The sequence below is a fragment of the Hylobates moloch genome, unplaced genomic scaffold (genome assembly GCF_009828535.3).
Source record: "Hylobates moloch isolate HMO894 unplaced genomic scaffold, HMol_V3 SCAFFOLD_8, whole genome shotgun sequence".
NCBI lineage: Eukaryota > Metazoa > Chordata > Mammalia > Primates > Hylobatidae > Hylobates > Hylobates moloch.
The window spans coordinates 112,233,703-112,259,266 of record NW_026652283.1 but is presented as its reverse complement, the minus strand read 5'-3'; the positions used below and the strand labels follow the sequence as shown (position 1 = coordinate 112,259,266).

The window sequence follows — 25,564 nt, the reverse complement described above, 5'->3', positions numbered from 1 at the left end:
ATATGCTTAAATTGAAGGACAGCTCAGATTTATTTTTAGGAGAAGAAAGTAAACTAATGTGCTCTTAAAGAATAAAAATTTATTCTATGGTTTCTGTCTCTGATCATCAGCTTCCATTCTGTAAAAAGCTCAGTTACTGATTTGCTGGGTCATGGTCAAAATTCTGTCTTACCTATTTCATACTGTGAAAGTATAGTAAAGTTTTAATAAGCAATAAATGTAACCTTTTATATAAATCTCAGTGCTAGGTTAACTTCTAATAAGTAGACAAACATGTTACATAAATTATAATGTCTTGTAAAAAAGTTGAGGGGACTAAAAGTTTATGACTGATGTAGAAGTTGTCGTATTAAAAAACTACATTTTAAAACATCAAATATTTATACTATTTGCTTTTCAAATAAAAGCATAGTGCTGTTTGGCATAGATACTTTGTCATTTTTTTTAATGTTTATTGTTTTTATAGACATACACTGTCAAATGGAAGAAATTAAAGCTGCATCCTCAATATTAGGCAACAGAGTTTCTAAGAGTGGACAGCTCCAAGAAGGTTGTGAAGTGAGTTATGATGTAAAAATGTGAAAGCCATTACCACTATATCCTAAGTTTTATTTTAGCAAGGTATTCCCTATTACATACAGTATATTGCAGAAAATGAATAAACATTCCTTGTACTTAATTCGGGAACTGCTCAGCAGACAATGCCCAAATTTTATATTCTGAAAGAATTACACTTGCTTTATTTTTTACATTAACAGTACTTTTATATCACAGTTCTCTAATATATTCTATTTTTAAATATGATGAACACAATTAAATGTTTTCATTCATATATATTGCAACACTCCCTCCAAATCTTTCATACTAGAGAGATCAGCAATGTTGCCTTCTTGCCCTCTTGACTTTGTCCTCATTTCAGTGAAATGTAATACATTCTCCCATAAAAAATCACATTCAAAATACTGATGTAAATTGTAAAGTTTAAATTAATCCTTTCACATATTCAAAATACTGATGTAAATTGTAAAGTTTAAATTAATCCTTTCACATATTCAAAATATTGATGTAAATTGTGATGTTTAAATTAATCCTTTTACATTCTAGAATGTACTAATATATTAAAAACATACAGTGGGAATACCATTTATTTATGTCCAAACATGGCCACTTTTCCCCACTAAGTTTCATTTAGGTCACATAGTGAAGTCTTTTTTAACTCATAAGACAGGAGAGGGACTCCCCCTCAAGTGTGCAGTTTAACAAAACAAAAATTCTTTTCAGAACTCAGCAGTCAGTGGTCATGAGATGTTACTAAGGTTAATTAAACCATATTAGCCAGTTACATAATTTCTAAAATGATAGATTACGAAACCTGTTCCCTTCATTAAACAGACATGACAACCCAATTCTCTGGTTCTTGAAACTGAGTTTTCCCTCACAGATGTTTTACCTACTAACTTTATGATGTGATACTTTGAGATCAGGCTGGTGGCTGGCCCACACTGTCGGTAGTGTAGTCTCTAGAATAGTAATAAAAGGTTGTTCTTACAAGAAAGCTGATACTTAAATGCATCTATAAGACCAGGAGAATGAATGTTGCTTCTACCTTGTTAGCTATTAAATCAGTTTTAGAGAAAAAGTGAGATACAAGGTTTAGAATTTTTAAATAATGGGGAGAAACAGACTGTAGATCTCAGAGAACAACAACAAAATAACAATTCAAAATATATGCTCTAAGGAAAAGTTAAAGTGATGATTATGCCTGAAAGATAAGCAATTAAAAGCTCCTTAGGAATACATCTGTTAACCAAAAAGTGTGCATCTCACCAATGTGCCTGTTTTAGACATATGTATAAGAGGGTCGGAAAGGAGGATAATGTCAGATGCTTTAGAAAACACAAAATATGCATCTGGAAGTGAACTAAAAGATTCATGATGATCACAGATGTGAGGGAAAGGAGTGGAGGCTTTTTGAGAGATGCATGCTATGACAAGGAAGATATATTCTGATCACTTCAGGTAATGACAGAAGTAATTGCTCTGCAGTGAATATAATTTTCATAGTCTAGGATGAGCTTCAAAATGGTGAATAATTTTCCTTATATTTGATAAATGACTACGTCCTCCTCAGTATCTAAGAAATCAAGAACTGGGCACTTTTTTCCCTTTTCATAGCTGCATTAAAATAGTTCTCAATGACACGTACCATTTCTTGTTTTTATGATAAACTACCTTGTTCCCTTCTTTTTGGAAGTGTTGCTATGTGTCCTTTACTTTGGAACTCCCAAGGGAAACTTCAGGCAGTGAGAAACACGGCTTCATCAGAATCCCGGTCCTTGCCACTATCTTCACTCGGTGCATGCTCACCACCACTTGGAGACCGACAGCTCAAATCCTCCACCCCGGACTCTTGGTCACTGTTGGCTGACAGATCTGGATCTGAACTTTTCAGATTGTCTTGGGTTAGAATCAGAGCAGAATCTTCATCGCCTTGTGAAGGGCTCCGGGATGGAAATGATTTCATATTCCCACTGTAATCCTGGGGAGTGTTGGCTATGCTGTTGTCTGAGGTAGAAAACCCTGAGTGCTTGCTGGGCTCAGTTTGCTTACTCTTCACCTTAGTGCAATTTAACTGGACCTTTTGAATTTTTTCCAGCCTCTAAGAAAGAAATAACAATTTCAGGGGAAAAATCATAAATAATTTATCTTTTTCTATATATGCATGCCTTTAGCATTTGTTACCTCCCAGGTGGGTATAATGGTAAGAACATGGGACTCAGAGGGATGGGAGTTCAAACCTGGACTTCACGACCTTGCACAAAATCTGTGAGGCCTGCTTTCTTTATCTCTAATGTAAGGATAATACCTGCCTTGACATAGGTTTTCTATAATCAATCATAAGCAATATAGCACAGTTGAAGCACCCACTGAACCCTAGTCTCCCTCTTTTCTATACCGACATGGTTTCAAATGATGATTCTCATCGCATGAACCCAAAAAACATTTTTTAGAAATCAGGAATGAAGTGTTTATCATCTAACTTTTACACTGAGATACAATTCACTTACCATGAAACTCACCCTTTTAAAGTATACAATTCAGTGGTTTTTAGTTATATTCACAAGGTTGTGCAATGATCACTACTAATTGTAAAATACTGTCATCACCTCCCCTGCCAAAGGAAAACCCCATACTCAATTAGCAGTCATTCCCCATTCCTATCTCCTCTATGGATTTGCCTAGTCTAGATGTTTTATATAAATTGAATGGAATCATACAATATGTGGCTTTTTGTATCTGGCTTCCTTCACTTAGCTTATGTTCTCAAAGTTCATTCATGGTATAGCATGTATCAGTACTTCATTCCTTTTTCTGGCTGAACAGTATTCCATTACATGGATATACCACCACATTTTGTTTTTCCATTCATCATGTCATGGACATTTGGGTTGTTCAGAATACATTTCACCAGATTTCATGTTTTGATGTTAACAGAGGAGGTGTTATAAGATCAAGTATTATGTGTTCATTCAAAAAGCATTCATTTAGGTTATGTGCAAAAGCACAGTGCTGGGCAGTGTGAGGAACAGATAAATAGAGACCCAGCCCTAAGGAACATGTAGTAGTGGAGCAGAGAGAGGCAGAGTTCATGCAATGTAAGAATTTCAAAAAGGCAAAAGTTCTTGAAGAGGGATGAAGTGGTAAGGTTAGAAGGAAGAGAACAGAGTAAGTTTCAGGGAGGAAGGAACATTTTAACAGGACTGTGAAAGATTTAAACTTGGACGTTCCGGTAATAGCTAGTAAGCATTCCTGGCAGGAGGAGGGACAGTGAGAGGACAAACACAAAGGTAGGAAGGTCTAAATTGTATACAAGCAGCAGAAACCATTAAATATTAGCATGGAAAAAAAAGATGAAAAGAGAGTATCTCAAATGCCAACCTAAGGAATTTTGACTTTGTAATAAGGAAGAGCCAGTTTTAAAGAGCCAGACTGCTAAAATAGACTAACAGAATTCTAAGATGTTCATAAACTGCAGTAGTGCCACTGGAAACAAAGATACCCAATTAGGAAAAGCATTTTCTTATAACCTCCCTGTCCAAGTACAGGGAAGTTAATAGAAGCCAAAAGATAGACTTTATAGTCAATCTCCTCTATTACCAATTACAGATTAATATAACAGTTACATAATTTTTAAAAGTGGAGAAAGATTTTTACATGTATTTGATTTTATTCTTTTTCACACTTTTCCAGGAAAAAAAATTAATTTTACTACTCTCAAATAACAGTAACCAAAAAGTAGACCTAAAATAAGGAACAACCAAAAATTTGTGGAACTGAGCCACAAGCCAGATATGTGAAATGCATTGAATGCCCAGGTTTGGGCTTCAGTTATCTGAGTCCTGACCTGGATGGGGTTGTGTTTCAGGTGTTCTACTGGCTAAAAATGCAAAATGTTTGTGTTGCACTGAATCTTAAGAGGCTTTCAATGAAGCCTTGCTCTTCAAGAAATAAGCACAGAAAATAGATTAACAAAGCAAGTATGTCTTACTTCTTCCAGGGCCTCTAGTTCTTCCTCTAGCTGCTGAGTTTCCTCCTTCACTGCCATTAGGTAATCTGTAACTGATTGTCGGGGCTGCATCCCCTTCTCAAAGCGGTTATACATTCCACTCCAAAACCTGGAAAGGACGGCAGAGTGTCATGATACCACCTGATCACAGTCTGAAAATTCACATCCTCGAGTCTTCTAAGGTATCTATGATACCACAGTCTTAATAATAACCAAATGCAAATTTCAGCCTCAAAAAAGCCACTACTTAAGGTAATAATTTCATGTTGATTTTTTTTTCTTGGGTCAGTAAATGCCTTTTGGAGAGAATAAGTTTATGAGAAGTCTACTTGTATATATGAATTAGAAAGCACAGAATACATTTTTCTAAAATTGAAATAGCACATGTAACCATTTTCTTTTAAGAAAATGGCTCTTAGTTTTGAACTTTGAAATTGTATATTTAGAATCGTTCAGCTACAAAGGGAATCTTAAACTTGCAGCTTTTATCTTTTGTATCACTACCACTAAAAGTTGACATTTGCATTTGCAATAAACCCCCCTCCCTTTTTTTTATGGCAGAGTTTCGCTCTTGTCACCCAAACCGGAGTGCAGTGGTGTGATATCGGCTCACTGCAATCTCCACCTCCCAGATTCAAGCCATTCTCCTGCCTCAGCCTCCCAAGTAGCCAGGATTACAGGCATGCACCACTATGCCTAATTTTGTATTTTTTTTTAGTAGAGACAGGGTTTCACCATGTTGGTCAGGTTGGTCACGAACTCCTGACCTCAGGTGATCCACCCACCTCAGCCTCCCAAAGTGCTGGGATTACGGGCGGGAGCCACCATGCCTGACCAATAAGTCCCTTTTTATCCTACACAAAAAAACATACTGGAGCGCAGATGAGAAAAATGGTGTTATCATAGAGTTGTCTTTAGACCCACTATTTTATTTATGTAGATAAGTAAGTACTTTGAGAGCAAAGACTTGGTGTCATTGTTTTATCTGCAGTGCCCAGAACAGTGTTTGATCCTCAATAAAATATGTGTTGACTAGCTGTTAATAATAAATTAGTTGCAATCCAATTGATCGTATGTCAGCAGCTCTTAAAACTTGTTTTACTTGCACTATGGAGGCTTTTGTTTAGTATGATAGAATATTCTGCTATAAATTCTGAGAAAAAGATTGAAATAATTAAGAAAAAAACACTTTGAGAAACGAAATCTATACAGGAAGAAAAGCCATCAAGTCTGTGTCAGGAGTGAGTAGGAAGAAAGAGATGGGGTTTCTGTTTATTCTGCGTGAGTCTTTTGTTGTTGTTGACCGACCTTTGAGTTTTTTCATATTATACCAGCCTAGCAAGGAAGCCAAAGGAAAAAACATACATATCTAGCACATACCTAGTAGAACCTGTAGGATGCCACCCTGCTCTCCCCATCCTCCTCATACATACAATCTTTTTTTTTTTTTTTTTTTTTTTTTGAGATGGAGTTTCACTCTTGTTGCCCAGACTGGAGTGTAATGGCGCAGTCTCGGCTCATGGCAACCTCCGCCTCCCTGGTTCAAGTGATTCTCCTGCCTCAGCCTCCCAAGTAGCTAGGATTACAGGCGCCCGCCACAATGCCCAGCTAATTTTTGTATTTTTAGTAGAGACAGGGTCTCGCCATGTTGGCCAGGCTTGTCTTGAATGCCTGACCTCGGGTGATCCACCCGCCTCGGCTGATACATACAATCTTAACGTAATTTCCACAAGGGAAGTATTTCCAGTAGGACTTAATTCAGTGGAGACAAAAAGGCAAGCTATTATGTTGGTGCGGTTTTGGCCTTTTTGTTGTTGTTTAAACGAATGGCAAAAAACACAACTACTTTTGCTCCAACTTTAATAAGTCATGATCACTGTTGAAACTTGTGATTCCACATTTGACTTAAGGCATTTGCATTATTCTCTTTCATTTGCTTTCAAAAAAATAAATTGGAACTTATCTTTTTATGATATCATTATTAAAAAACATCACCTCCTGAAGAAAATTCCACATTTAGGAGGAGTAAAGAGGCAGAGGAGACACTGGCAAAAATACCAGATCAGATATTCAAGCATCTCCCTCTGGTGTCTTTTGTGTCCAACAAAAGCCTCAAATATCAGTGTCATACACTTTGATCTCTGAATGTTAAACGGTACCAGAATCCAAGTTCATACCATAGCTACAAAGTTCCCAAGGGTTTACATACTTGTACATGAAGTTACATGGTGTTGTAGGGAGATGAAGGGTTCCCTGAGTCTGGCTGTGATCAGCTCTAAACAGAGGATTCAGGTAGTCAGCCCGATTCTTCCACAGGTGGGCCCATAATGAGTATGTTCTTTCTTGAATCCTGTTATAAAGAAAATAAGTCTATAAATGACCTACTTTGGTGCTTACACATAGTAGATATGTTATATTAATGCTGGAAAGGAACTAATAATTGTTACCTGAAAACCACGTGTCTGTTTGATAGCAGGTAAATGTATCATCTTGGTGACTTCATAGTATAGAGGGAGAACACTGTAATAATCTCAACTTCACCACCATCTGTACTGGCCTTGACAAGGTGTTCGATTCCTTTAAGTGTTTTGTTTTGTTTTTGTTTTTGTTTTTGTTTTTGTTTTTGTTTTTTTGGTGTGTGTGTGTGTGTGTTAAGCCGTTCTTTTGGGGGGAGTTTTTTCCCCCAAATAGTCACTGGACATGTATAATATGTCAGACACTATTCTAAATATTTCACATGTTTTCTCTCATTTAATCCTCACTGAGGTGCTATGAGATATGTCTAATTTACAGATAAGGAAACTGAGGAATAGAGAGAGTAAGTGGTTTCCCAAAGTCCTGTAGCTAGTAAGTGGAAAAGCCATATTCAGACCCAAGCAGATACTGTTAGAATTGGCTAGTCAGGTACAAGAAAACAAGTGACCCTAAAGGATACACTCTGCTCCTTCTAAATCATCTCCATTTACCAGGAATCACACTTGAGCTTCCTTAGAGAAAACAAACTAGTATCCACTACAAAAATTAATTTTCTTTATGAGTCCATTTCATGTGAACTGATCGTTCCCCAAATTAAATCTGATAATGTTGTATACCCCATAGTTAAAATCATTTCATTTTATGAAAATTTAAAAAATGTTCTCTCATTTATACTGCCTAAATCACTTTGTTGTTGTTAAGTTTTTTACTATCACTTATTTTAAAGTCCACATTTTATCTACTTTTACTCTGGGATAAATCAATACAGTTTTAATCTGAATAAATTCTGGCTTTAGTTTTATATTTGCTTTCCCAATTAAATTTGCAATTTTTATTATGGTAGCATAGCCACCAAAGATGTCTAACCTTTTCCTTTTAAATGCAAAAACCACTTTTTTGACTCCAGAAAATTCTCTTTCAATATTCATGCATCAAGTCTGTCAAGCTGTCTGTGTGTATCAGGCAGAAACTGAGGGAAAAAATGAAACTGTATTTATCTGTCAGTTGATGATGACATTTAAACCATTTCTGAAATGATGCCAGGAAAAAGAAAATAAAACTCATCTGTCAGTATAGGTATGTGACTAAATGAAAAAAGTCTTCAAAATTATGAAAGGCCACCTAAAATTCTCAGTCATCAAAATCTTTAAATAAAAGTTAAACACCAAAAACACCAAAACACTTACTTGAGTTCCTGTCTCTCCTTTTGGCTGTTACCTAGGAAGTTTCCAAATTGGCAGGAATAAATGTGATGTTGAATGTGAATCAAAAACCTCTCATTGAACTCAAAGGCACAGGGAAATTGTTCCATTAACTGCCAAACACACTCAATGAACTGGTCAATAACTGGAGAGATTTCTTTTGGGTCACCATCTAGATTGCCATATCTATAAAACAAAGCATTTAAGGCAGATTTAGTTTTAAATTAGAAAACCATAAATGCAAAAACAATCATAAAAGCAACCCTAGTTCCTAAATAAATCTTATCTTACAAGCTTGCAATGACAAAAAAAAGTAGAAAAGTTAAGTTTTTAATTTCAAATTTCCAGAGCAACTTTGTAGTGAAGGTCTGGATAGAAGGGATGTGTTCAAGTTATACTTACAAAAGAAAGTGTTAGTGCAAGAAATAAAATTCAAAGACACTTTCCACAGAAAAAGGGCATTTTTAAATTCATTCCTTAAAAGTACATTAGAACTTTTAAAATAAATGTTGTACTTTATGAGCGGGTGAGAAGAAATGTCCAAACAACTTTAGGGCTCTTCATTTTTTGCACCGTTTTGTTGGGAAGGGATGAGGAAAAAGACAACTTGAAAAAAAAAATAGTGGTTTCCCAAGTTGCCAGGAATATTCCCATTTCTAAAGCGGTTAAAGCTTGTCACATGATTTATTTCCATGTGACCACAGATTCCACATGTATTTTTATTTTATCTCCCATTGCTTTGCTTTTCAAGAGCACATCAGAATCGTCTTCCTCAAATTTGTATTGATTTTAAAATGAAGACTCCTTAGCCCTTTACATTATTGTGTGAGTTTTACAGAGAATCCAAAAGGATGTTTTGGTGTCATCAAAGACAAAATAACAATATAGAACCCCGTGTTAGTAAGAGATCATCACCTTGAGGAAGAGAAATGAGCAATGATCAGTTTCGGAGTTTTCCCAAGAGTCAGAACATTGTAAATCGTCTAGAAACTTCTCAGATGTTACAGTTTCTCACCTTTGGTAGCTTTAAAAAGGGTTGTCTAATATTAATGTATTTTTTCCTTATCAAACAATTATCTAGCTGAACTTCAGTCATTTCCATATTCTCTCTGTCGTCTGTCTCCTATCTTGGAGATCCTAACTGCCTAGCATATAATATTAATAGAACCCCAAACTGAAAATAATCCCATGTTAAGAGGTTTATCTAACTGAGGGCTTTAATTTTCTCATTTGTAAATGGAATTCCTATGCTTTCCTGGAAAAAAATTAGAAAAACAGAATTCTTGAAAATCACAGAATTAGTGATCAATTAATGCTAAAAGCAAAAAGCTACAAAAAAATACTTGAGCAGTTGCATGCATTTAGAATTTTAAGAAAACACAGTAAAACATTTGAAAATATATGTCAAACTAATGAAACGTGCTGCCTAAATTTAATCACCAAAGACTAAACTAAGTACAGCTATACCATTTAAGATTCAAAGAGTAGAGAAGGCCAGAACACAATACAAGCATCATCAACACTGACAAAAGGAGGCTGGTGGCTCCCAAAACAACAGCTTCGGCATCCCCATTCCACAGATGAGAGACCAAAGGTCAGACAGACAGATGTCCAAGGCCAGACAGTGAATACCATGGCCTGGATCTGGACTTGGATGTGTCTGGCTCTGAAGCCTTCATCACCTCTCCAGAGACATCTGGGACAAACTGCATTCCGATACAAATGCCTTAGGACTATAGAAGATCAAAGAGAAACTGTTCCACAGGCAGTTCACAACTTGCAGACTAAAGTGAATCTCTGGACTTCTAAAATGGAATAATTTAGTAAGTCACATGTGAATGGCAGGAGGAAGGGAAGGCTGATCCTCACTAGGACAATTAATGAACAAGCATTCTCTGTCTCTTCTAGAACAAGTTAACATTACTTAGTTCTGCCCAGCTGTTACCAAGAGGAATCAGTTATAACTTCATTTATCTGATATGACATATACAACAAAATTTGAGCTTTCTGAATAAACGACACAAACTCTTAAAAAACAAGATGATTTTCCCCTAAATATTCAATTGAAAATTTCAGAAACAGTGCTTTTATTCTAAACATTCAAAACAACAATCTTAAATATTACTTACCGGTGATTAAACTTATGACCAAAGGAAATCCAGTCCTTTTCAATTAATACCTACACAAGAAAGAATACAAATATCATGGAGAGATGCAAACGAAAAATAAGAGACCATACAACCAATAATGTTGAGGAATTCAGAGGCACTTGCGGAAGTCCCCATCCTCGAGTAACCTGCAAATGCGTGAACAGGCATTATCCACCCATATAGAGATGCACATGGCAAGGGCAAAGTTGAAGGTCATCCATAGGAACAGTGAGTGGAAATGGATGTATAAAAATGCAGGAACCCCACCCACTGAATGCTTCCTATGTGCCAGGCACTGTTCACATTGCTTTACGTATGATCTCTAACTGTAGGATAGGTATTCTCACTCTTTTAGAAGGGGAAACTGAAGGAAAGAGGTTTCATATCCGCCCATGATCATGCTACTAGGAAGCAGACACCACAGCCCAGCTCTCTCCACTTCAAACCCCATCTCAACCAATGTGTGATGCTGCCTCTCAGTGTAACGTAAATTACCAACCTCTTGACAAAAAAACAGTTGGGAAGTTTTTCAGTGATCTTTTCTACACATTAGAACAATTCTAAAATGATGGGGTTTGGGGTATATTCGAAGCTTCAGCCCTGCTTTGAAATTAGGGTTAACATGAATTTCTAAGTCTGAAGCAGTCCAGATTATTATTTTTAAATGTTTACTTTGGTTTTGTATTTTATATTGTTTTATATTTTAAAATTTATTTTTGAGACAGGCTCTTACTCAGCCACATAGGCTGGAGTGCAGTGATGCGATCATGGCTCACTACACTCTTGACCTCCTGAGCTTGAGCTATCCTCCCACCTCAGCCTAAGTAGCCGGGACCACAGGTGGGCTCTACCACACCTGGCTAATTTTTTTTAATTTTTTGTAGAGACGAGGTCTCGCCATGTTGCCCAGGCTGGTCTCAAACTCTGGGGCTCCAGCAATCCTCCTTCCTCAACCTCCCAAAATGCTGGGATTACAGGTGTGAGCCACCGCACCCAGCCTGGATTTTCGAAAGTGTTTAGTCAAGTAATATGGATAGTCTGATCAATATCCCCAATGCTGTAAAGTGGCCAGAGATTAACCCCTACAAAGAAATATGAACTGGTGGAAGTCTGTTCTTGACAACTCGAGACATTTTCTTTGGGTTGTAAGTTGAATGGGGCACAATGAGAACGAGCTGATGATGGAAAAGGATGTGTGCAGGAGAAGACCCTAAGGGCAGTGTGTGACTGGCAACCTCTTTACTCTCCAAATGCAAATGAAGGAATCCAACCCTCCTGACCTCAGTCCAGCAGGGATCTGAAGCAAGAGTATCACTTCGAGGTGTCAGTGCTATCAAAGGTAATTGGAAGTTCTCAGACACTTCCAAAAAAAGAAAAACATCCCAGAGAGGGAGCCTGCCTCTTGTCCGAGGGTGTTGCTGATATTACTCAATAATGGAGACCCAGCAGTAAAGATATTCCATTAGGACTCCTTTGTCAGCATCTTCTGTAGCACAGATTCATGACTCACTGAAGCACTTTCTACAAATCATGGTTAAGAGGTTAATTCATTTTAAGGAACTTATACCAGATTAGTGAAAACTTCACCATCCCAGGCAACTATACAATACTCTGTAGTTGAAAGCAACATGTTACATTTTGATGCCCACCTAAAAAGTTCAAACTACAGGATATACTCATCATTTAAGCAAAGAACAACAACAAAAGGCTGTGAAATTTTCAGTATTCTCATCCAGGGGTGTGAAAGACTACTTAAAAAACATACCCTGGAGTGAAAACAGTTTTTCCTACCAAGGACTTTTGGCATACACAATATAGAAAATTTCTTCCCAAAATATTTTTTCTAAAAAGTTTTCTGTTATATATTCATGTTACCTCAAACTTGAAATACTTATGAGCAAATGATATATAAAATTGTCTTACAAACTACCAAATATATTTTATATTTGACCCAAAACTCACTCAGTAGCATTGACTTGAAATGGTTTCAATATCCCAGAAATTCATCTCTTTATTCCAAGCCTATTTGATCTCTTCCCCTTTAATCTTCCTGAGCTACTAAAAGAAAAATAATGCTGGCAAGAAAACAGCAGTTGCCAGTAGTTGTAAAAACAGGGGTCCATTCCTGGTCAAGGCACCGCCTGTGGGAATGGCCCAGTGGCCACACTCACCATGAAGCCCTTCAGAGTCCGGTAGTGAGTGTCCAGCAGCAGGCTAGCCACCGAGCATACCTGAGCGGTCCTGTCCCAGCCATCAGAACAGTGAACAAGCACACTTGCGCCTTCCTCTGAAACTGCCTAGAAAACACACGATCCACAAAGAGTCACAAAGAATGGCTGTAAAAAGGCAGAACCTCTTTTTACATCTTTGTCACATTTGGAGGCACTGGAGGTTAGGACTTTAACAAACTGTGGCTTTGGAATTTATTGTGTGCCATCAAAATGACAGAACTTTTTTCTTCTAAGACAGAAGCCATTGAAAGGATGTAGTCATTACATTTCAAATGTGTAGTTTCTGCTAACTTCCTGTTGATGTGTCTTGAAGAAGGAGAAGGTCATATGCATTGACAGCTGCCACAATCAGATGTCCTGACTGCTATAAAACTGATCCATCTATTCCTAAAAATTAGTGTGCTTCTAAGAAAATAACATAAACTGTATGTTGCTTTTTTTCCCCAGTAATATCCATTAATATCATTAAAGTATTTTCCTTCTTGGGAGCTTGGTGGATATTTCCTCCTGTGTTTGAGATGGACTCTAAATAAATTTACCATGTTTCATTCTTTCTTCTTAAAAAAAAAAAAAAAAAAAAAGGCAGAACCTCTCATCACAGCCAGGTTTGACTGTATATTTATGGAAAGAAACAGCCAAAACGAAACACCTGTCTATTCATCTATTTAGGGCCCCACCTAATTAGGGCAGAGCCAGAGTGGCCTGGTGCTGGCAGCGAAAGCTTTCCCTTGCCATTCTATCCAGAAGCCACCACTCAAGTCATCTCCAGTAAGCGCATGTACTTAACTAAATACAAGCATTCGTCCTATGCAAACGGACCTTCAACCCTCTTCTCTCCCCTCTGGGTTTCCACAATAAGCCTTACTGAAATTCTGGAGTTGCTACTGGCCCCAACCATTTCCAAAAAGGAAAAGGCAAAAAAGTTATAAATTACAGACCTATGAAGTTATAAGTAAAAGGTAAGAGTCAAGTAATGGATCCAAGGTTGAGGAAAGGAGGAATAAACAAAAGTAAAAATGACACCAGAAAATCTCCACTAAGAAAAGAGTATCTTTCTTTCCTCCATCCAGGATTAAGCCTAATCGAAGAGAATACTCTGGAAATATTTTACCATTTGATCACAGTGCTGACATATTATCAGCTAAGCACTGTATTCTTTCGCAGAATCACATCTTCAGTGCACAAACTATATGGAGCTCTACAAAGCTGGCTACCCAGTCAATGCAGTGCAGCTTAGGACAGGGAAGCCCATGGCAGAGGGATACCCATTTTGAAGTCACTGCTTTGCTCATCTGTCCCTTAATTTATTTTCTCTGCAATTGCATACCTTTGCAATGAAGATTCCTGCATCCATTATGGCTTTAATGTGCCTTAACCAGCCAGAGTTCTCCAGACCCCACAGGAAATCACTCATGGAGGGAGATTTAAGTTCACACACTGCAAGATAAATCATGTTATAAAAGCAAAATTAAGGTACTCTCTCATTTTACATATGATCATGTCTTACAGGTAGTTTGTTAATGATTCCTTTGTTGTAACAGGTATTTTCTGGAAGACTTAAGTCAAAATAAATACCCACATTTACTAAACTTGATTCTATGGAACCATTTCAAGTAAGGCTTTTCTACCTTCTTTGGTCACAGGGAATACTGCACTTGTTTACAAGTATTATATATATGTAAAGTTTAAATCCTAATATTAATGAAAATCAGTAAGAGTTCTGGCGGAAAACATCTATTTGCCTTTCCAGCAAAGTAATTAAACATGGGCCACTAAGGAGTATGAATTGGGAGTGCTATGAGGAAAAAAATCATATAACTAATTGTAGCACCTACCCACTTAGAAGTTTCCATCACCCAACCCCTTCAGATTAGGACTGTTGTAAAAACACAAGACAGAGAGATCCTAAATGTCTTAAATGGAAATGATCAAATTCCTCTTGCCAAAAACCCCCACCCAATGGGAGTAAGGCCTGTAAGCTTAAAAATAACACACATGCCTCTGATCCAATTCTAGACCATCGGGGTAGAGGCTTTCCCTTTGAGTGAAAATGAAAACCTAGGATCCCAGTGGTATCTATATTTACACAACTAAGGCAGGTATATAAACACCTCTATAATATAAACCACCAACTTTCACCTCAGGAGCTTCTTTTATTTAACGTAAAGCATTAAAAAACTTTAGAGCCACTGTTCTGAGTGCATATCACAAATACTGCAATCCAAAGTGGAGGTTTAGAGCTATAAAGCCCTATTGAGGAGTCTTATAATCAACCAGTGAAATTCAATCAAGAAGTCATAGATTTTATTTTATTGTTCTCTGTGATGCAGTAAACACACATAGGGAAAAGGGAGCCCTTTTTTCTACCCCCAACTCCATGAGCAATGAGCTGTGTAGTCTTGCACATGTTATTCCACTCTCTGAGCCTCAATTTCTTCATTTTTAAAATGGGGAAGGTGTATAAATTATATCCTTCCAACTCTAAACCCCCAGATTCAACTTTGTGAACTCTTTGAAAGCACTGTGTATATGGGTCACATAGCAGCATTAACAAAAATATTAATTTATCAGATACCCTGCCTCCAAGAATGCAGGTAAGAGGATTCACTATGATTTCCTGCAACATAAAAGCCACACACAAAAAAGCACAAGTAGGTAAATTCTGAGTCACAGATGACAACAATGTTGAAGGAAATAACACTGAAATTCCCAGCAAAAAACCCAGCCTAAGAAAAACGTACTATGAATATGTTTAGGCAAGATTCCAAAATCTTCCTTCCAAATGCCTGCCCTGAGCTGGAAGCACAGCTCTGAAGACCTGATATGCAGCTGGTGAAGGGACAGCCCTTCGAATTCGCTCTGGTTCAGAGCACTACCTTTCTAAGGTCACGGTGTTGCCCCTTCTGCACCTCAGGCCCAGCATCACAGGCAGGAAGACACTATGTGTCTGATAAAGTGCATGCAGAACGGTAAAGGAGAGGGTGCTCAGTGGAAGGCCAGTGAAAAATACAGTGATTCACAGAATCTATGGCTCTGTTAGCCCTGTAGCCCTGGGTAGTCAGCCTTGGGCTGAGAGTTCCCAAGCTTACAGTTTTAATCATTAAAAGTTACACAATATTTAAACATATAAAGATTAAAATGTAATATATCCTGACAATGAAATACTATTCAGTGATAAAAGGAGATGAGCTATGAAAAGACATAGAGGGAAGTTAAATGCACAGTGCTAAGGGAAAGAAGCCAGCTTTTCCTTGAAAAGGCTACATATTACATGATGTCAACTATATGACCTCCTAGAAAAGGCAAAACTATGGAGACAGCAAAAAAAATCAGTGGCTGCCAGGGGTTAGGGTTGTGAGAGAAATAAATAGGTGGGGCACAAGAATGTTTAGGGCAGAAAACTATTCTGTCCACTATGACAGTGGTCACATTCATTATTAAACATTTGTCAAAACCCACAGAATGTCCAACAGCAAGAGGGAACCGTACAGTGGACTCTGAGTGATACTGATGTGCCAATGTAGGTGCACTGACCACAATGTACCACTCTGTAGGGGATGTTAATAATGGAGGTGGCTGTGCATGTGTGCAGGCAGGGCTAGTTGGGACTCTCTGTACCTTCTGCTCAATTTTGCTGTGAATCTAAAACTGCTCTTAAAAAAAAATCTTTGAAAACATGATAATGTAACAGACATCCAGACTGGCCACAACTGCTCCAGATGTCTCTTAAGAAAAAAAAAAAAAAGGCTGGGCACAGTGCCTCACACCTGTAGTCCCAGCACTTTGAGAGGCCAAGTCAGAAGGATCATTTGAGCCAAGGAGTTCAAGAACAGCCTATATAAAGTACTGAGACTCAGTCTCTACAAAAAAGAGAAAAAATTACTGAGACTTAGTGGCACATGCCTATTGTCCTAACTACTTGGGAGGCTGAGTCGACAGGATCACTTCAACCCAGGAATTTGAGGCTGCAGTGAGCTATGATCTTGCCACTGCACTCCATCCTGAGTGATGACAGAGCCAGATCCTGTCTCTAAAAAAATAAAGTTACAAATAAAGTCTCGTGTTTTCGTGTCATCCTGCTTCTTTCCTTTGAAGATTGTTAATATTCCCAAGAACTTTTTGTCCTTTCACTACTTACAAACTAGCTGTGTGGGCTTGGGCTGATTACTTAGCCTCTCTGTGCTTCAGTTTCCTCAACTGTAAAATGGTAATAATAGCCTCTGTATCAAGTGTTATTATTTATGTTAGCCCTTATTACTATTATTCTCAAATAATGTATTTTATAGGTATTAAAATTTACATATATATTATAGTCTGCAATTTTTATCCAGCTTTTTTTAGATATCCATATTATGTAAATAAATTTCATTAATTTTAACAGCTATATAATATTCCACTCTATATCTTATTTATCCATCCCCCTATTGTTGACAGTTGTTCCCTCTTTTTTAGTAATTACAAACAGTACAGTAAAAAAAAAAAATCTTTCTACAGTCTCCTTGTGGAAAGTCTCCCTGTACCTGGATTTCTATAAGTGAAATGGGCCGGGTCATAGAGTTCCTAAATCTTCAGCTCTATCATGTACAGTTGGCCTTCTGTATTCTCGGGTTCCACATCTTTGGAGTTAACCAACCACAGAGCACAAATATTTGAAAAAAATAAAAATAACAATACAACAAAAAATACTGGTAATAGAAAACCAATCCAGTGTAACAATTATTTACACAGCATCTACACTGTATTAAGTATTGCAAGTAATCTAGAGATGATTTTAAATATATGGGAGGATGTGCATAGGTTATATGCAAATGCACCATGTTATTATGTAAGGGACTTCGGCGTGTGTGGATGTGAGAATCTATGGGGGCTGGGTTGGGGGTGCTGGAAACAATTCCCCTTGGATACTGAGGGATGGCTCTACTGCCAAATTGCTCTTGAAAAGGGCTGCAGTGGTTTATGCTCTCACCAGTAGGGTGGGATAGTTCCTTTTCCCATATCCCAACTAATGCTTGGTAATGCTGATGCTTTAAGTTTTGCCAATCTTATAATATTTTTCTAAAAATATTAATGGCAGTTTTTGTTTTCTTCTCTGAATTGAATGTTGTTTTCTAGACTTTTTAGAATTTGCTTGCTTATATGTGTGTGTGTGTGTGTTGTGGGGGTGTGGTCTCTGTCATGCATGTTGAGCTTTCCTCAAGTTTTCTGCTAATTTTTACCTATCCATTCACATGTAAGAGCAAGACACAGGATGCTGGCTGGCAGTGCCGTGTGCCATGTGCTGTGTGCACGGGCAGGCTTTCTTAGCTTTCTTAGCTGCTGGGCTTTGCTATGGGGGATTTCGCCAATGTAACATCTGCAAGTCCTTTGTCTTGGATGTTTGCAGGCCCTGGCATGGAATCTTCTGAACACCTGAGTGCATCATGTTGGATGCCAATGTCCTAAGAGGACAGCTGGGGCAGTAACCATGGGTCTCATTCTTCCATACTTACACTTTCACTTAACCCCTGTTTTTGGCCTGGAATTCCCCATCCCCTCTTCCAGCTTTGCCTGGTACTCCTGATCCCAGAGTCCCTGTAGTCAACGTTTCCAGAAAGGTTGACTTTCCAGAAAGTGTATCACCATCTTCTCTTGTGGAAGTGTGGAAAGAGGCTTCACTATGCAGTGCAGGGGAGGAAGGAGGCTGGGATCCAATGAACTGCTTCTTGTGCAAACATTCGGCTACTACTCGTTTCAGAGATACCTGATGGCTCGAATTCCAGAGATTGTCTAAGGATCTGCACTTCTGTTTAGCTTACTTTGGGGTTTCTCATACTTCCGCCATAAATTGCAGCTTTTTTTTCCTAGTCTGTGGCATTACTTATCACTCATCCATTTATTTTGCAGCTTTTATATTTTTGTTTCCATCACCTCCTCTTTCAATCTCCCGTCCTTTGGTATTTTTGCCTTTTTTTCCACTTCATTCTCATTTTAGTGGGACGTCAGGAGGAAGTGGGTAAGTTTTTATGTGTTGTGTTTAACTGGAACAGAAACAAGAAATTACTTTGGGCCTGTGCAAGGCAGAAGCTGGAACTGAGATTCCCTACATCAAACTGAGCTGTTAAAAAAAATCCACTCATGCACTCAGGATGATGATGGGAAGCCAGTCTCTGCCTGGACCCTGCATGAGGAAAACAAAAATCTCTCCTGAGATGCTTAAACCCTGGGCCTAGTCTCACCCATGTTTGGGATCCAAACACACCTTCCTTATGCACGGAAGCCCCCAAGATAAGGAATTACCATGTTTGGGCTGGGAATCTCACAGACACCCAGCAGACATACACCAAATGCTGCTTAGGAGCAATGCTTCCACCATTCTGTGGAATCCCACAGAAAAAGCTGGGCTGAAGACAAGTTTACAGCACACCAGTGAACAGCGTTCATGATAATGGCTAGCAGGCAGAGGGAAAAAGACACAGGATGAGCGCCCCAAGAACCCGACATGATAGAACAGTCACCTGGAACAGGCGTTAGGTTACTGGAACTGGAGCAGGAGGATGGAAGCCTCCCACAAACATAACAGATGATGTTCCCGATGTGTCTGGACTCACTCTTCCCGTGGTTCCAGGACGAATCGCTGTTGGCCACTGCAGTGGGGTCCTACCCCATCATGTCAGCTAATTCACAGCCAGATTTCCTGAGATTCTCTCATCTGGATGGTTCCAGGTTAAGGTCTGCTACAGGTATTTTGCATGTTTGGAAGGTGACGTGAAGTGGCAGCTGATGAAGCTCTCCCTGCCCACTCCAATCTGTCCTCACTTCTCTGCCTCTGATGGCCACTTCTGTGCCCCCCCAGGGACACCTGACACAGGAGAAGCAGCCTCCACAGGCGTCCCCTCCAGCCCCCACTGCAGGCCTTCACAAGTGACTTGTCCTCTGCTCTTCCAGGCACCCAGCTCTGCACCCTCACATCTCCAACGTCTCCTGAAAACAAGGCCCCTTTTCCAGAGCACTGCTCATTGTCCTGCTTCCCTGATCAAACTCACCGACACTTCCAGATGTTTTTATCAGCAGGGATTTCACATTAGCTTACTCTGCCATCTTGGGGAAATAGGAAGGCCTCCTTGTTTAACTTAGATTTTAGTATTATGTGAACTAAACTGTACATCTGAGTAATAATCATGATACACGCATGGGCAATAGCATGTAGCAATGTTTAAGGGCTTCAGAGGCAGACACAGCTGCACTCAAACTCCAGCTCTGCCCATGCTCAACATGGTAACCTGGGCTAGTTACTGAGCCTTGTTGTCTTCAAATATAAAATGGGGATAAAAACACCTTCCTCAAACAGTTGTGAAGATGAAATAATACAAATAAGCATTACACTGGCATAAAGAAGATACCCAAAAATGGTAGCTATGATACACATTGTATTATCTGTTCCTCCAGCAGGGGTGTCCTGGGAGGAAGGAAGTGTTAGACTCACTCAAACATGTCAACGCTGAAGCTCCGAAAAGTTAAGGCACGAAGTGATCAACAGCAGAAAGACATCTCAAATGCAAGTCTTCTGAGAGACAAGCCTAGAGTTTTTGCCACCACACCATGGCTACCTTGGTGGGTTTTACCAGAAGTAATAATAACAACAGTAACACTTACATACCAGGTACTAGACACTATGCTTTACATAGATTAGCTTTAGCTTTTCAATCCTCAAACAATCATTCTGAGGAAGGCACTTATTCTCATTCTTGATTGTGGAAACCAGTGCAAACAGAGGCTAAGTGCTTGTCCAGCGTCTCCCAGCTGATGGATACGTGGTGAGACGAGGCTCCAGTCTGGCTCCAGAGTTCATGCTCTTAATTAATGCCTCTCAACCTCAGGTTGGTTTTTTTTTTTTCATAATTCAACAGGAACAAATCTTGGTTCGCAAATACCATCAGCTTAAAGGTTATGCTTTCTATCACTTACAACAGTGCTGCCCTAATACAGGAATCACTGCCCTAATATAGGAATCACTGCCCTAATATAGGAATCACATGTGGCTACAAAACACTTGAAATATGTCCGATCGGAATTGAGATAGATATGCTGTAAGTGTAAAATATGAAACAAATTTTAAAGGCATGGTACACACAAAAAATGCAAAAACACCTCATTACTAGCTTTTTATACTGATAACGTTGAAATAACATTTCGGATAGACTGGGTTAAATAAAATACATTATTAAAATTAATATAAATATATATTTACATAACATGAAATTTTCTTTTTACTTTTAATGTGGCCACCAGAAAGTTTAAACTTCCAAATGTTTTCTGCACTTGTGTCTTGCGTTTTACTTCTATGCACAGTATTGACTTAGATTGCTCAAGGAAGCTTAATCTGATCAGAAGTCTTCAAACAGTTTTGCACACGTATCTCTAAAATAAAATATAAAACTACATATTTCCTCACACACCCTGAGATGATGCATCATAGCAAGACTGAGGGTGTGGTAAAGGGTATGCTTTTTTTTTGTAAGGTGGCAACAAGGCAATTAGGAAGGGAGAGCTGGGAAGGGAGAGACGGCTTAAAGCTGGCCCTAGGAGCATTCTGAGAGGCAGGTCATGTAATCGTAGTAAGGAAGACATACAGAAGTTGATGATCTAGAAGCCAATTTCCATAAAGTAATGTACCCGGGGTGCACTTCAAAAAGTCTTCCTGCGAACTCAGAGGTGAATGGACCCAACTGGAAGACAGCACAATCTGATGCAAGGGCCAAATGCCAGCCCCGAGTTAAAACTGAGCAAGCCCGGCCCTTCTGGAGATCTGTTGCCTTGTGACAGTGCACAGCAATACCGGACAGGCCCTCCAAGCATCAGGCTCACTTCTGCCTGTGCACACGGCCCTGAAACACGGCCCAGTGGAAAGCATGGCAAATTCCGGCACCCTCCATGAGCTCTCACCACTCCCTGGGCCACCTGCTGTTTGGGCTTTCTGTCCAACCCCAGGCCATGCCCCAAAGTGTTCAACTTAATCCTAAAATACACACATTCCACTGCATGAAGTCTCAGGACGCAACTGATTCCTCCAAGCCTTCCATAGATAACATTCTCTTGCAGGCCAAACTTTCCAGTTGGTATTGTAGGGCTTAGGGCTAGTTAGCATTCTCATCGATTATAAGTTCAGGGGGCCTCAAGAATACCTTGGCATCAAGCTCTGACACTTAGCCTAGGAACAAAAGATCCTTTTCACCACCTTCTGTTCCCCCAAGGCATGGAAATGACTGCAAGTTTAAAAATAAAGACACCGGGCTTGCCAGCTAACCTGGAAATGGCCTGTGCCAAAAGCAAGAGAGGAATGGATGGCCACAGGACCAGGCCCTAGAATGTCCTTCCAGAGAGAATGTCCCCACGCTTCTCTGTCCAGTTAGCTCTCAGCAATGGGACAGGCTGCTGTGCTCTCACCATGTCAGCACTAACAAGGCTTCTTGTTTAACATTTCTGTTTTCAGGAGCATTAACATTGCGTGTGCTGAGTAAAATAACCCCACCAGTTTCTCAAGCAAAGTTAACCACTGAGAGGGTGTTTTCTTCCCCTGTGTGCTGAGTGGCAGTGTGAAAAGCAAAGAGGTCTGCAGATGATTAATAGACATGGGCAGATGGGGATACACTTGAGACCAAAGCGATTAGTGCCTGGATTTTTAAATATAAAACTGTTGGGTTTGTTTGGATAAACTCAGGATAAGGCAGAAATACTTATTTGTTCACTCTTGTTGCCAAACCCAAACCAATATTTACAAACCATTTTGCTGAACAAAGTTCATTTCAGCTGACATCAGAGACATATGCCACAAATTGCAGAGAACGGGGCTTACTAATCGGGAGTTTCATGCCCAGGTCTAGTGATATTTGTTTTATATAGAAGGACAACTATATGTCACAAACATATATAAACTACAGTAAAAAAAATTAAAAAGCAAAGACAATAGATATAATTGTAGGACCTCTGCAAATGTGGAATTTAGTTAGAAGAAAATAAGCCTCAGATCATCTGCCTTAGCTATTTCCTAAATCACTCTTACTTTCTCCTATGCAATTGCTGGGTGGGGTCAGTGAGGGTGCAAAAAAAGTCTCCATTTGAATCCTGTGGGGCTAGTCTTTCCTGTACCCTGAGATCTGAAGTTGAAACATACATGACCCTCCCTTGATTACCAGCCCAGCACTTGTCTGAGCTCTGCCAATGTTGGCTCTGTCCTTTTCCCATTTTGGAGTCATGAAGCCAAGATCCATAAGACAGTCTTCAGAGAACTGGCAAAATGATGACAATGTCCCTCCAGTGAATATCCACCAGGTGAAGCCATTCAAAGAAGGCTTAATTATGGCCTGTACGATCAAAGTGTTTAGGCTACACAAGCTCATCACCATATGTTCCAGAATACTATTTACCAATGGCCTAAAGAAAATCAAGCAGCAAGTTCACAGAATAATGTGCTATTAGTATTTATGAATGTGAATTTTGTGTCTAAAAGACAAATTCACAGTGTATGATGGTAACCTGTACTATCTTAGGTTTAACACGTGGTAAGGAAAAGTGAATATTAACTGCAGAGGTGTGTAAAACTTTGCAACAAATAAAAAACATGTGGCTGGGCACTGTGGGTCGTGCCTGTAATCCCAGAACTTTTGGAGGCCAAGGCAGTAGGATTGCTTGAGCCCAGGAGTTCAAGATCAACCCGGGTAATGTAGCAAGACCCCATCTCTACAAAAAATAAAAATAAAAAATTAGCTGGGTGTGGAGGTGCACGGCTGTAGCCCAGATACTCAGGAGGGTGAGGCATGAGGATCACTTGAGCCCAGGAGACAGAGGCTGCTGTGAGCTACAGTTGCATCACTGCACTTCGGCCTGGACAACTACAGGGAGACCCTCTCTCCTATTTTAAAAACATGTATGTGTGTGCCCATTTCTGGTATATCTGCCATATGTAAATAATGGGGTTGGTGCTTTCCTCTTAATGAACCTTCACAACCACCCACCTAGAGTGGATAGAATTTTTTTTTTTTTTTTTCTGAGACAGAGTCTTGCTCTGTCTCCCAGGCTGGAGTGCAGTGGTGTGATCTCGGCTCACTGTAACCTCCGCCTCCTGATTCAAGCAGTTCTCCTGCCTCAGCCTCCCGAGTAGCTGGGACTACAGGCACACAGCACCACGCCCGGCTAATTTTTGTATTTGCAGTAGAGACGGGGTTTTGCCATGCTGGACAGCAGGTCTTGAACTGCTGACCTCAGGTTATCCGCCCGCCTCAGCCTCCCAAAGTGCTGAGATTACAGGTATGAGCCACCACACCCAGCCAACAGAATTATCTTGATTCATTAAGGAGTAATGGGCTCAGATGCTAGCAACGCAGCAAATACACTGGGATCGAAATCTAAATCCCTTGACTCCACTTTCCATATTATTTTCACTAAAAAATGGAGAATAATTAAAAGTCAATATACAAACTGAGCCAGGATGAACAGGAATCGAACTGAAGGTAGGGTTTAAGGGATGCTAAAATCTAATAGGGAACTCAAAGCAAATGGCACAAGAGAAGTCGAGACTGGGAAAAGATGGAGTGTTGAGAGGCTGGAAAGTCTGGTGTGGATGTAAAGTGGTAGGGACTCTACAGAGAGAAGGCCAGGTATCCCGGAAGACTGAGACGGTGGCTGCCAGTAACTCAAGTGGTAAAACGAGCAGCACTTGCAGCAGAGGCTGCAGGGGTGGAGGTCATTCCACACGCCTCATGCCGGCTGAGAAAGCTTCCAGGACCAACGCTCTTATGAACTTTGAGACTGTATTGTCACTGGCAAGCAAATACCGAACTGCCAAACCCCACCTAGAGCCTCATGGAAAAACAGCTCCTCTTATCACTAACATTAGCCACAACTGTCTTGAGTTTGATGGGCTACACTTTCTTCTACAATCACTCATTTTGAAGCTCTCCTAGTTCTCTGAAAATCTGGTTAACAGAACAATACTTCTGAGGGTGAACATTTTAAAATTAATCTTTGAATTGTCTCAGTGAACTGCAAAATAAAGCATCGCTGGGAGAAATATAACTACTATTCTCTCATTAAATAACCTTCTTTTATTTTGTGCCTTTGATAATGTCAAATGCTTTGGCTTTGACGTCCAGTTAAAACATTCAATATGACTTACCAAGGGAAGGCCCTCAGTGAGATCACTAATAAACAAGCATGATCTTTTCTTCCTGCCATGATTTCTGCTCTAGGTCAGAATTGGTTACTTCTTTCAGAATGAATGAATGAAGCACTTGTCCATCCAGTGCATGGCATATAGAACACTCTCAATAACTGTTTGATGAATAGATGAGCGTCTGCGATAACCGTCCCGGCTCCTGTGTGTTAAGTACTTACTACAAACAGGTATTGTGCCTGAGGCTCTGCATAATCTACCCTACAGGGTAGATTCACTCTCGATTTTCAGATTGGAAAGAGTGGCTTCAAGAGGTTTACCAGGCCATCCACGGTTACATAGCCAGTAAATAACTGAGCTGGAATCCATTCCACCGCACATGCATCCATGCTCTTCCTCTAGCCTATGCCTCTGCACTTAGTATATGATGGTCCAGACGGGCAGATCCCATCCAGCTACCTGCGCAGCTGTGTGTGAAATCCTCATACAACACCAGAGAGGCAAAGCACACATACTTGATCCATTTTTTCCTCTAAATGACCATGTTGATAACCAGTGAAGCCTGACAGGCTGCTGGTCTAGCGGAACACTTGTTAAAAGGCCATACAAACTGCTATTTCCATGGAGAGCGACCTATTTCCACTTTAATGGGAAAATGGGTTTTCTCTGTGGACACCTAGGCCAGGGTGCCAAATTTTGAGAAAGAAATGACTAGATTTTCAGGTTATTATTGGTTATCGCCTCCAATAGCTAAGTAATCTGAGGAAATTAATAATGGTTAAAAACTGAGA

At 39.5% G+C, this 25,564-nt stretch overlaps 1 protein-coding gene across 2 annotated transcripts in view; it reads right to left on the bottom strand.

Annotated features, from left to right (window-relative positions):
- Nucleotides 1-1,439: 1,439 nt before the first annotated feature.
- MTMR7 (myotubularin related protein 7) overlaps nt 1,440-25,564 on the bottom strand; it is a 112,340-nt gene continuing 88,215 nt past the window's right edge. For both annotated transcript variants that reach the window (XM_032162399.2, XM_032162400.2), the window contains 7 exons: nt 13,953-14,062; nt 12,566-12,691; nt 10,374-10,423; nt 8,230-8,430; nt 6,777-6,917; nt 4,550-4,676; nt 1,440-2,659 (listed from right to left, as the gene is read on the bottom strand). In XM_032162399.2, coding sequence (XP_032018290.1) covers nt 2,297-2,659; nt 4,550-4,676; nt 6,777-6,917; nt 8,230-8,430; nt 10,374-10,423; nt 12,566-12,691; nt 13,953-14,062 — 1,118 coding nt within the window. In that variant the 3' untranslated portion in view covers nt 1,440-2,296. The remainder of the gene's footprint in view (nt 2,660-4,549; nt 4,677-6,776; nt 6,918-8,229; nt 8,431-10,373; nt 10,424-12,565; nt 12,692-13,952; nt 14,063-25,564) is intronic.